This window comes from Oncorhynchus keta, unplaced genomic scaffold (assembly GCF_023373465.1).
Source record: "Oncorhynchus keta strain PuntledgeMale-10-30-2019 unplaced genomic scaffold, Oket_V2 Un_contig_19509_pilon_pilon, whole genome shotgun sequence".
NCBI lineage: Eukaryota > Metazoa > Chordata > Actinopteri > Salmoniformes > Salmonidae > Oncorhynchus > Oncorhynchus keta.
This window is the reverse complement of record NW_026281516.1, coordinates 8,034-20,953: the sequence shown is the minus strand read 5'-3', so window position 1 is coordinate 20,953 and position 12,920 is coordinate 8,034. Positions and strand designations below refer to the sequence as shown.

At 49.7% G+C, this 12,920-nt stretch overlaps 1 protein-coding gene and 1 long non-coding RNA gene across 2 annotated transcripts; both read right to left on the bottom strand.

The window, feature by feature from the left end:
• Window positions 1-31: 31 nt before the first annotated feature.
• LOC127920427 (phosphatidylinositol 4-kinase type 2-beta-like) lies at window positions 32-6,886 on the bottom strand (the record flags this gene model as incomplete). The annotated part of the gene is made up of 3 exons (XM_052504513.1): window positions 6,857-6,886; window positions 322-391; window positions 32-197 (listed from the first exon to the last, which is right to left on the bottom strand). Coding segments are annotated over exons 1-3 (266 nt in total), but the record flags the coding sequence as incomplete, so codon positions are not given.
• Window positions 2,550-4,429, bottom strand: LOC127920428 (uncharacterized). Its single transcript, XR_008106220.1, has 3 exons — window positions 4,349-4,429; window positions 2,713-2,787; window positions 2,550-2,662 (listed from the first exon to the last, which is right to left on the bottom strand). It is a non-coding gene; the product is annotated as an uncharacterized LOC127920428 (long non-coding RNA).
• Window positions 6,887-12,920: the final 6,034 nt, after the last annotated feature.

Genomic DNA, 12,920 nt, shown 5'->3' with positions numbered 1-12,920 from the left:
TAGAGAGAGAGAGAGAGAGAAAGAGACACACAGAAAGAGACAGAAATAGCAGTGGATATCCACCATAAACAGTTCGTAGAGGTCTTCACAGAGGTCCTGAACGAAGTTCATGTCTGACAGATGGGACAGCACCAGCTCTCTGGTCTCCTGGGAGAAGGGCACTTTAGCCTGGGGCAGACAGGCCCAATGGAACGGGTCTGTAGGGGACAGGAGAGGACCAGTAAGGGTGTGTATCTGTGTGTGTGTGTGTGTGTGTGTGTCTGTGTGTGTATCTGTGTGTGTCTGTGTCTCTGTGTGTGTGTGTGTGTAACAGTAACTTACAGGCTCTCCACTCGTCAGGGTGTTTGAAGGGGAAGGCCAGGCCGTTGTCTATAGCTGCTATCTGGATGGCCTGGTAGAGAGATACAACACTTATTGATTAGCTACATATTGTTCAGTATTGATAGATGGTTGTCTATAACCTGGTCTCTACTCTCTGTTCTGTCTGGGTCCTGATACAACGCTTATTGGACACAAAACATGGAGCAGAACCAACTGGAGCAGAACCAACTGGGGCTGGTCCAAAACATGGAGCAGAACCAACTGGGTCTGGTCCAAAACATGGAGCAGAACCACCTGGGTCTGGTCCAAAACATGGAGAGCAGAACCAACTGGGTCTGGTCCAAAACATGGAGCAGAACCAACTGGGTCTGGTCCAAAACATGGAGCAGAACCAACTGGGTCTGGTCCAAAACATGGAGCAGAATTAACTGGGTCTGGTCCAAAACATGGAGCAGAATCAACTGGGTCTGGTCCAAAACATGGAGCAGAATCAACTGGGTCTGGTCCAAAACATGGAGCAGAATCAACTGGGTCTGGTCCAAAACATGGAGCAGAACCAACTGGGTCTGGTCCAAAACATGGAGCAGAATCAACTGGGTCTGGTCCAAAACATGGAGCAGAACCAACTGGGTCTGGTCCAAAACATGGAGCAGAATTAACTGGGTCTGGTCCAAAACATGGAGCAGAATCAACTGGGTCTGGTCCAAAACATGGAGCAGAACCAACTGGGTCTGGTCCAAAACATGGAGCAGAACCAACTGGGTCTGGTCCAAAACATGGAGCAGAATCAACTGGGTCTGGTCCAAAACATGGAGCAGAACCAACTGGGTCTGGTCCAAAACATGGAGCAGAACCACCTGGGTCTGGTCCAAAACATGGAGCAGAACCAACTGGGTCTGGTCCAAAACATGGAGCAGAACCAACTGGGTCTGGTCCAAAACATGGAGCAGAACCAACTGGGTCTGGTCCAAAACATGGAGCAGAACCAACTGGGTCTGGTCCAAAACATGGAGCAGAACCAACTGGGTCTGGTCCAAAACATGGAGCAGAACCAACTGGAGCAGAACCGACTGGGTCTGGCCCAAAACATGGAGCAGAACCAACTGGAGCAGAACCGACTGGGTCTGGTCCAAAACATGGAGCAGAACCAACTGGGTCTGGTCCAAAACATGGAGCAGAACCAACTGGGTCTGGTCCAAAACATGGAGTCAGAGAGTGAGTCAGAGAGTGAGGTCAGAGAGTGAGTCAGTCAGTCAGAGAGTGAGTCAGAGAGTGAGTCAGAGAGTGAGTCAGTCAGTCAGTCAGTCAGTGAGTGAGTCAGTGAGTCAGTGAGTGAGTCAGTGAGTGAGTGAGTCAGTGAGTCAGTGAGTGAGTGAGTCAGTGAGTGAGTCCTTCTGTAGCTCAGTTGGTAGAGCATGGCGCTTGTAACGCCAGGGTAGTGGGTTCGATCCCGGGACCACCCATACGTAGAATGTATGCACACATGACTGTAAGTCGCTTTGGATAAAAGCGTCTGCTAAATTGCAAATATTATTATTATTATAGTCAGTGAGTCAGTGAGTGGAGTCAGTGAGTGAGTCAGTGAGTGAGTCAGTGAGTCAGTGAGTGAGTGAGTGAGTGAGTCAGTGAGTGAGTCAGTGAGTCAGTGAGTGAGTCAGTGAGTCAGTCAGTGAGTCAGTGAGTCAGTGAGTGAGTGAGTGAGTCAGTGAGTCAGTGAGTCAGTCAGTGAGTCAGTGAGTGAGTGAGTCAGAGAGTCAGTCAGTGAGTGAGTCAGAGAGTCAGTCAGAGAGTGAGTGAGTCAGTGAGTGAGTGAGTCAGTGAGTGAGTGAGTCAGTGAGTGAGTGAGTCAGTGAGTGAGTGAGTCAGTGAGTGAGTGAGTGAGTCAGTGAGTGAGTCAGTGAGATTATAAAGCAGGGTGGTATTTATTGTCAAGAAGCCCTGGAGGCTCTGCAGAGTGGTCACCAGCTGGCATAGACACAGTCATTACATCTGATTTGAACCTTCACCCTACCGTCTAACCCTGACCTTAACCACACTGTTAACCCTACCGTTTAACCCTGAACTTAACCACACTGTTAACCCTACCGTCTAACCCTGACCTTAACCACACCGTTAACCCTACCGTCTAACCCTTTAACCACTGTTAACCCTACTGTCTAACCGTGACCTTAACCCCTACCGTCAACCTGACCTTAGCCCTACCGTCACAACCTGACCTTAACCACACCGTCTAACCCTGACCTTAACCACACCGTCTAACCCTGACCTTAACCACACCGTCTAACCCTGACCTTAACCACACCGTCTAACCCTGACCTTAACCACACCGTCTAACCCTGACCTTAACCCCACCGTCTAACCCTGACCTTAACCACACCGTCTAACCCTGACCTTAACCACACCGTCTAACCCTGACCTTAACCACACCGTCTAACCCTGACCTTAACCACACCGTCTAACCCTGACCTTAACCACACCGTCTAACCCTGACCCAACCCTGCAGTCTAACCCCTGACCTTAACCCTACAGTCTAACCTGACCTTAACCCTACCGTCTAACCCTGACCTTAACCCTGGTCTAACCTGACCCCTTAACCCTACCGTCTAACCCTGACCTTAACCACACTGTTAACCCTACAGTCTGACCCTGACCTTAACCCTACTGTTAACCCTACCGGTCTAACCCTGACCTTAACCACACTGTTAACCCTCTCTAACCCACTGTAACCCTACCTCAACCACACCACTGTTAGCCCTTCTGTCTAACCCTTGACACTGTTAACCACCGTCTAACCTGACCTTAACCACACCGTCTAACCCTGACCTTAACCACCGTGCTTAACCCTTGATAATAAACCACACCGTTTACCTGACCTTAACCTGACCTTAACCACCGCTAACCTGACCTTAACCTACTGTCTAACCCTGACCTTAACCACACTGTTGACACAATCTAACCCTGACCTTAACCACACTGTTAACCTACAGTCTAACCCTGACCTTAACCACACTGTTAACCCTGCCGTCTAGCCCTGACTTAGCCACACTGTTAACCCTACATAGTCTAACCCTGACCTTAACTCCTACAGTCTAACCCTGACCTTAACCACACCGTCTAACCCTGACCTTAACCAACCCTGACCATAACTCCTGACTTCTAACCTATGACCTTAACCCTACCGTCTAACCCTGACCTTAACCCTACCGTCTAACCCTGACCTTAACCACACTGTTAACCCTACAGTCTGACCCTGACCTTAACCCTACCGTCTAACCCTGACCTTAACCACACTGTTAACCCTACCGTCTAACCCTGACCTCAACCCTACCGTCTAACCCTGACCTCAACCCTACCGTCTAACCCTGACCTAAACCCTACAGTCTAAACCTGACCTTAACCACACCGTCTAACCCTGACCTTAACCCTGACCTCTAACCCTACCGTCTAACCCTGGACCTTAACCCACCGTTTAACCTGACCTATAACCCTACCGTCTAACCCTGACCTTAACCCTACACTGTTAACCCTACAGTCCGGAGCCTGACCTTAACTCTAACACCAACCCTGACCTTAACCCTACCCCGTCTAACCTGACCTTAACCCTACAATGTTAACCCTAACCACTGTTAACCCTGACCGTCCTAACCCCACTGTCCTAACCCTGACCTTAACCCTACCGCCTAACCCTGAACCTGACCTAACCCTACTAGACGTCTAACCCTGACCTTAACCACACTGTTATCTCGGCTAACCCTGACCTTAACCACACTAGTTAACCCTACAGTCTGACCCTGACCTTAACCCTACCGGTCTAGCAGACATACAACCCTGACCTTAACCCTACCGTCTAACCCTGACCTTAACCACACTGTTAACCCTACCGTCTAACCCCGACCTTAACCACACTGTTAACCCTACCGTCTAACCCTGACCTTAACCCTACCGTCTAACCCTGACCTTCACCACTGTTAACCCTACCGTCTAACCCTGACCTTAACCACTGTTAACCCTACCGTCTAACCCTGACCTTAACCACACCGTCTAACCCTGACCTTAACCACACCGTCTAACCCTGACCTTAACCACACCGTCTAACCCTGACCTTAACCCCACCGTCTAACCCTGACCTTAACCCTACCGTCTAACCCTGACCTTAACCCTACCGTCTAACCCTGACCTTAACCCTACCGTCTAACCCTGACCTTAACCCTACCGTCTAACCCTGACCTTAACCCTACCGTCTAACCCTGACCTTAACCCTACCGTCTAACCCTGACCTTAACCCTACTGTCTAACCCTACCGTCTAACCCTACCGTCTAACCCTGACCTTAACCCTACCGTCTAACCCTGACCTTAACCCTACCGTCTAACCCTACCGCCTAACCCTGACCTTAACCCTACCGTCTAACCCTGACCTTAACCCTACCGTCTAACCCTGACCTTAACCCTACCGTCTAACCCTGACCTTAACCCTACCGTCTAACCCTGACCTTAACCCTACCGTCTAACCCTGACCTTAACCCTACCGTCTAACCCTGACCTTAACCCTACCGTCTAACCCTGACCTTAACCCTACCGTCTAACCCTGACCTTAACCCTACCGTCTAACCCTGACCTTAACCCTACCGTTAACCCTACCGTCTAACCCTGACCTTATCCCTACCGTCTAACCCAGACCTTATCCCTACCGTCTAACCCAGACCTTATCCCTACCGTCTAACCCAGACCTTATCCCTACCGTCTAACCCAGACCTTATCCCTACCGTCTAACCCTGACCTTAACCACACTGTTAACCCTACCGTCTAACCCTGACCTTAACCCTACCGTCTAACCCTGACCTTATCCCTACCGTCTAACCCTGACCTTAACCCTACCGTCTAACCCTGACCTTAAAGTAAGATGAAAAAAAACAACACATTTGTGTTTTCATTCAGTTTTACAATCTAGCCCATTTTGACTTTGCAGCTGGCCTATCTAATGCGGAAATCGCACAGATTCATGGCAATAAAACATCAACCTGCGATTATAAAAAGGTAATGAATGCCAGCTAGATAAGAGTCAGTCAGAGCCTAGTCATCTGAGACCGTTTGGTATCATACTGAATGGTAACTAGTCCTCTGAGACAGTCTGATACCATACTGAATGGTAACTAGTCCTCTGAGACAGTCCTATATCATACTGAATGGTAACTAGTCCTCTGAGACAGTCTGATATCATACTGAATGGTAACTAGTCCTCCGAGACAGTCGTATATCATACTGAATGGTAACTAGTCATCTGAGACAGTCTGATATCATACTGAATGGTAACTAGTCCTCTGAGAAATCCTACATTATACTGAATGGTAACTAGTTCGATACAGTCCGATATCATACTGAATGGTAATTCGGTCTCTTCTGAGAGAGTCTGATATCATACTGAATGGGTAAACTAGTCCTTCTGAGACAGTCCTATATCATACTGAATGGTAACTAGTCCTCTGAGACAGTCCTATATCATACTGAATGGTAACTAGTCCTCTGAGACAGTCCTATATCATACTGAATGGTAACTAGTCCTCTGATACAGTCTGATATCATACTAAATGGTAACTAGTCTCTCTGAGACAGTCTGATATCATACTGAATGGTAACTAGTCCTCTGAGACAGTCCTATATCATACTGGAATGGTAACTAGTCCTCTGAGACAGTCTGATATCATACTGAATGGTAACTAGTCCTCTGAGACAGTCCTATCATCCTGAATGGTAACTAGTCCTCTGAGACAGTCTCTATATCATCCTGAATGGTAACTAGTCCTCTGAGACAGTCCTATATCATACTGAATGGTAACTAGTCCTCTGAGACAGTCCGATATCATACTGAATGGTAACTAGTCCTCTGAGACAGTCCTATATCATACTGAATGGTAATTAGTCCTCTGATACAGTCTGATATCATACTAAATGGTAACTAGTCCTCTGAGACAGTCTGATATCATACTGAATGGTAACTAGTCCTCTGAGACAGTCCTATATCATACTGAATGGTAACCAGTCCTCTGAGATGTCCTATATCATACTGAATGGTAACTAGTCCTCTGATACAGTCTGATATCATACTGAATGGTAAATTAGTCCTCTGAGACAGTCTATATCATACTGAATGGTAACTAGTCCTCTGAGACAGTCTGATATCATACTGAATGGTAACTAGTCCTCTGAGACAGTCTATATCATCTCTGAATGGTAACTAGTCCTCTGAGACAGTCCGATATCATACTAAATGGTAACTAGTCCTCTGAGACAGTCCTATATCATCCTGAATGGTAACTAGTCTCTGAGACAGTCCTATATCATCCTGAATGGTAACTAGTCATCTGAGACAGTCTGATATCATACTGTAGAGTGTTATAAGTATGAGTCATGGTACAGAGTACACAGTCCACGTGTCAAAACACACATGATCTATGGACTGCAGTCCACACACACACACACACACACACACACACACACACACACACACACACACACACACACACACACACAGCTCACCTTCTCTCCCTCTCCTTCCCCTGGCTTCATACTTGATCAACCAGTTGTCATTCCCTCGGTCTGATGGAGAGAAAGAGGGAGGGAGGGAGGGAGGAGAAGAGGGAGAAGAGAGAGGAAAGGTGAAGGGGTTAGACTCTGCATAGGAGGAGAACACAATGCAAAGCTATAGGGAGGTGTTCCAGGGCATGAATGAACGTTGTGTTCCTTGTAAAAATCTGTTTTATTTTCTCCCATTTTGTTCTCCCAAGTCTTCACTCTCAAAAATCTCACTTTAATACTACAACAGGAGACCACTTTTGTGGTCTGGAAAAAAAATAAATCTAGGAATGTTTGATTTTTGGTTGTGTTCGTTGTCTGTAGTTTATGCCTTCCCATAACCCCCCGCTCCACCATGGGGGACTCAGTGTGTTTCTTGTCTGTAGTTTATGCCTTCCCATAACCCCCTCCACCATGAGGGACTCAGTGTGTTTGTTGTCTGTAGTTTATGCCTTCCCATAACCCCCGCCTCCACCATGGGGGACTCCAGTGTGTTTGTTGTCTGTAGTTTATGCCTTTCCCATAACCCCCTCCACCATGGGGGACTCAGTGTGTTTGTTGTCTGTAGTTTATGCCTTCCCATAACCCCCTCCACCATGGGGGACTCCAGTGTGTTTGTTGTCTGTAGTTTATGCCTTCCCATAACCCCCCGCTCCACCATGGGGGACTTCAGTGTGTTTGTTGTCTGTAGTTTATGCCTTCCCATAACTCCTCCACCATGGGGGACCTCAGTGTGTTTGTTGTCTGTAGTTTATGCCTTCCCATAACCCCCCTCTACCATGGGGGACTCAGTGTGTTTGTTGTCTGTAGTTTATGCCTTCCCATAACCCCCTCCACCATGGGGGACTCAGTGTGTTTGTTGTCTGTAGTTTATGCTTCCCATAACCTCTCCACCATGGGGGACTCAGTGTTTGTTGTCTGTAGTTTATGCCTTCCCATAACCCCCTCCACCATGGGGGACTCAGTGTGTGTTGTCTGTAGTTTATGCCTTCCCATAACCCCTCCACCATGGGGACTCGGTGTGTTTGTTGTCTGTAGTTTATGCCTTCCCATAACCCTCCACCACCATGGGGGACCAGTGTGTTTGTTGTCTGTAGTTTATGCCTTCCCATAACCCCTCCACCATGGGGACTCAGTGTGTTTGTTGTCTGTAGTTTATGCCTTCCCATAACCCCCTCCACCATGGGGGACTCAGTGTGTTTGTTGTCTGTAGTTTATGCCTTCCCATAACCCCTCCACCATGGGGGACTCCAGTGTGTGTTGTCTGTAGTTTATGCCTTCCCATAACCCCTCCACCATGGGGGACACAGTGTTTTGTTGTCTGTAGTTTATGCCTTCCCATAACCCTCCACCATGGGGACTGGCCAGTGTGTTTGTTGTCTGTAGTTTATGCCTTCCCATAACCCCTCCACCATGGGGACTCGGTGTGTTTGTTGTCTGTAGTTTATGCCTTCCCATAACCCCCTCCACCATGGGGACTCAGTGTGTTGTCTGTAGTTTATGCCTTCCCATAACCCCCTCCACCATGGGGGACACAGTGTGTTTGTTGTCTGTAGTTTATGCCTTCCAATAACCCCTCCACCATGGGGACTCCAGTGTGTCCGTAGTTTATGCCTTCCCATAACCCCTCCACCATGGGGGACTCAGTGTGTTTGTTGTCTGTAGTTTATGCCTTCCCATAACCCCCTCCACCATGGGGGACTCAGTGTGTTTGTTGTCTGTAGTTTATGCCTTCCCATAACCCCTCCACCATGGGGGACTCAGTGTGTTTGTTGTCTGTAGTTTATGCCTTCCCATAACCCCCTCCACCATGGGGACTCCAGTGTGTTTGTTGTCTGTAGTTTATGCTCTTCCCATAATCCCCGCTCCACCATGGGGACTCAGTGTGTTTGTTGTCCGTGGTTTATGCCTTTCCCATAACCCCCTCCACCATGGGGGACCTCAGTGTGTTTGTTGTCTGTAGTTTATGCCTTCCCATAACCCCCCGCTCCACCATGGGGGACTCAGTGTGTTGTTGTCTGTAGTTTATGCCTTCCCATAACCCCCTCCACCATGGGGACTCAGTGTGTTCCGTTGTCTGTAGTTTATGCCTTCCCATAACCCCCTCCACCATGGGGGACTCGGTGTGTTTGTTGTCTGTAGTTTATGCCTTCCCATAACCCCCTCCACCATGGGGGACTCAGTGTGTTTGTTGTCTGTAGTTTATGCCTTCCCATAACCCCTCCACCATGGGGACTCAGTGTATTCATTGTCTGAAGTTTATGCCTTCCCATAACCCCCCTCCACCATGGGGACTCAGTGTGTTCGTAGTTTATGCCTTCCCATAACCCCCTCCACCATGGGGGACTCAGTGTGTCTTCGAAGTTTATGCCTTCCCATAACCTCCACCATGGGGGACTCAGTGTGTTTGTTGTCTGTAGTTTATGCCTTCCCATAACCCCCCCCACTCCACCATGGGGGACTCAGTGTGTTCGTTGTCTGTAGTTTATGCCTTCCCATAACCCCCCGCTCCACCACTTCTCCAGCGTGCCAGTGGCCATCGAAGGTGAGCATTATCCCACTGAAGTCGGGTTCGACGCCAAACTGCAATCCGAGCTTCCCCGAGACGGTTTCTGATTTGTTTGTACAGAAATTCTTCCGTTTGTGCAAAACCCACAGTTTCATCAGCTGTCAAGGGTGGCTGGTCTCAGACGAAGCCGCAGGTGAAGAAGCAGGATGTGGAGGGCCTGGGCTGGCGTGGTTACGCGTGATCTGCGGTTGTGAGGCCGTTGGGACATACTGCCAAATTCTCCCAAAAAAACGACGTTGGAGGTCGGTTTATGGTAGAGAAATGAACATTCAGTTCTCTGGCAACAGCTCTGGAGGACATTCCCTGCAGTCAGCACGTCAATCCCTCAAAACCTGAAACATCTGTAGCGTTGTGTTGTGTGACAAAACTGCACATTTTAAAGTGGCCCCCAGCACAAGGTGCATCTGTGTAATGCTGTTTAATCAGCTTCTTGATATGCCACACCTGTCAGGTGGATGGATTATCTTGACAAAGGAGAAATGCTCACTGACAGGGATGGATGTAAACACATTTTTACACAAAATTGGAGAGAAATAAGCTTTTTGTGCGTATGGAACATTTCTGGGATGTTTTTATTTCAGCTCATGTGCGCTGTGGGCAAGCTGTGTGTGAACCGTGCACTGTGTGTATGTGGTGTGTGTGAACCGTGCACTGTGTGTATGAGGTGTGTGTGTACCGTGTGAGGAAGTCACCAGGAAAAGTCCTTCCTGTGAGCACACACGCGCACACACACACACACCTACCTGTGTTTCTGATGACGTAGTCCAGAATGACGAGCCTCTCAAACTGAGACTGGAGCTGTTTCCTGATGTTCTCTGGGAGAGGCTCCGCCTCAAAACGTCTCAGCCAATAGTCAGCCTCATGGTACCCTTCCACGAACAGCTGGAACGAACCAAGCTGACACACCCACAGACAGAAAGATGCAAAAACACGCACACACACACAAACACACACACAGGTCAGGACACCTTGGGGGGTTAAGACATAGGGTTAGGGGTCAGGGGTCAGGACACCTTGGTGGGTTTAGACATAGGGTTAGGGGTCAGGGGTCAGGACACCTTGGGGGGCTAAGACATAGGGTCAGGAATAAGACTGGTAGGGTCAGTGGTTAGGGGTCAGGGTACCTTGGGGGGTTAAGACATCGGGTTAGGGGTCAGGGGTGAGGACACCTTGGTGGGTTTAGACATAGGGTTAGGGGTCAGGGGTTAGGACACATTGGGGGTTAAGACATCGGGTTAAGGGTCAGGGGTCAGGACACCTTGGGGGGTTTAAGACATTGGGTTAGGGGTCAGGACACCTTGGTGGGTTTAGACATAGGGTTAGGGGTCAGGGGTTAGGGTACCTTGGGGGGCTAAGACATAGGGCTAGGGGTCAGGGGTGAGGACACCTTGGTGGGTTTAGACATAGGATCAGGAATAAGACTGGTAGGGTCAGGGGTCAGGGTACCTTGGGGGGTTAAGACATAGGGTCAGGACACCTTGGTGGGTTTAGACATAGGGTTAGGGGTCAGGGGTTAGGACACCTTGGTGGGTTTAGACATAGGGTCAGGGGTCAGGGGTTAGGACACCTTGGTGGGTTTAGACATAGGGTTAGGGGTCAGGGGGTAGGACACCTTGGTGGGTTTAGACATAGGGTCAGGGGTCAGGGGTTAGGACACCTTGGTGGGTTTAGACATAGGGTTAGGGGTCAGGGGGTAGGACACCTTGGTGGGTTTAGACATAGGGTTAGGGGTCAGGGGTTAGACACCTTGGTGGGTTTAGACATAGGGCCAGGGATTAGGACACCGTGGTGGGTTTAGACATAGGGTCAAGGGTCAGGGGTCAGGACACCTTGGTGGGTTTAGACATAGGGTCAGGGATTAGACACCTTGGTGGGTTTAGACATAGGGTTAGGGTCAGGGTTAGGACACATTGGGGGTTAAGACATCGGGTTAAGGGTCAGGGGTCAGGACACCTTGGTGGGTTTAGACATAGGGTTAGGGTCAGGGGTGAGGACACCTTGGTGGGTTTAGACATAGGGTTAGGGGTCAGGGGTTAGGGTACCTTGGGGGCTAAGACATAGGGTTAGGGGTCAGGGGTGAGGACACCTGGTGGGTTTAGACATAGGATCAGGAATAAGACTGGTAGGGTCAGGGGTCAGGGTACCTTGGGGGTTAAGACATAGGGTCAGGACACCTTGGTGGGTTTAGACATAGGGTTAGGGGTCAGGGGTTAGGACACCTTGGTGGGTTTAGACATAGGGTTAGGGGTCAGGGGGTAGGACACCTTGGTGGGTTTAGACATAGGGTCAGGGTTAGGACACCTTGGTGGGTTTAGACATAGGGTTAGGGGTCAGGGGTAGGACACCTTGGTGGGTTTAGACATAGGGTTAGGGGTCAGGGTTAGGACACCTTGGGGGTTTTAGACATAGGGCCAGGGATTAGGACACCTTGGTGGGTTTAGACATAGGTCAGGAATAAGACTGGTAGGGTCAAGGGTCAGGGAACCTTGGGGGATTAAGACATAGGGTCAGGAATAAGACTGGTGGGGTCATGGGTCAGGTTACCTTGGGGGGTTAAGACATAGGGTCCGGATTAAGACTGGTAGGGTCAGGGGTCAGGGTACCTTGGGGGGCTAAGACATAGGGTCAGGTGTCAGGGTACCTTGGGGGGCTAAGACATAGGGTCAGGGGTCAGGGTACCTTGGGGGGCTAAGACATAGGGTCAGGGGTCAGGGTACCTTGGGCGATTAAGACATAGGGTCAGGAATACGACTGGTAGGGTCAAGGGTCAGGGTACATTGGGGGTTAAGACATAGGGTCAGGAATAAGACTGGTAGGGTCAGGATACCTTGGGGGGCTAAGACATAGGGTCAGGAATAAGACTGGTGGGGTCATGGGTAAAGGTACCTTGGGGGGGCTAAGACATAGGGTCAGGATTAAGACTGGTAGGGTCAGGGGTTAGGGGTCAGGGTACCTTGGGGGGCTAAGACATAGGGTCCGGATTAAGACTGGTAGGGTCAAGGGTCAGGGTACCTTGGGGGTTAAGACATAGGGTCAGGAATAAGACTGGTAGGGTCAAGGGTCAGGGGTCAGGTTACCTTGGGGGGTTAAGACATAGGGTCCCGGATTAAGACTGATAGGGTCAGGGGTTAGGGGTCAGGGCACCTTGGGGGGCTAAGACATAGGGTCAGGAATAAGACTGGTAGGGTCAGGGTTTAGGGGTCAGGGTACCTTGGGGGGTTAAGACATAGGGTCCGGATTAAGACTGGTAGGGTCAAGGGTTGGGGTACCTTGGGGGCTAAGACATAGGGTCCCGGATTAAGACTGGTAGGGTCAAGGGTCAGGTACCTTGGGGGCTAAGACATAGGGTCAGGAATAAGACTGGTGGGGTCATGGGTCAGGGTACACAGGGCTAAGACATAGGGTCCCCGACACAAGGCTGGTAGGGTCAGGGGATAGGGGTCAGGGTACCTTGGGGGG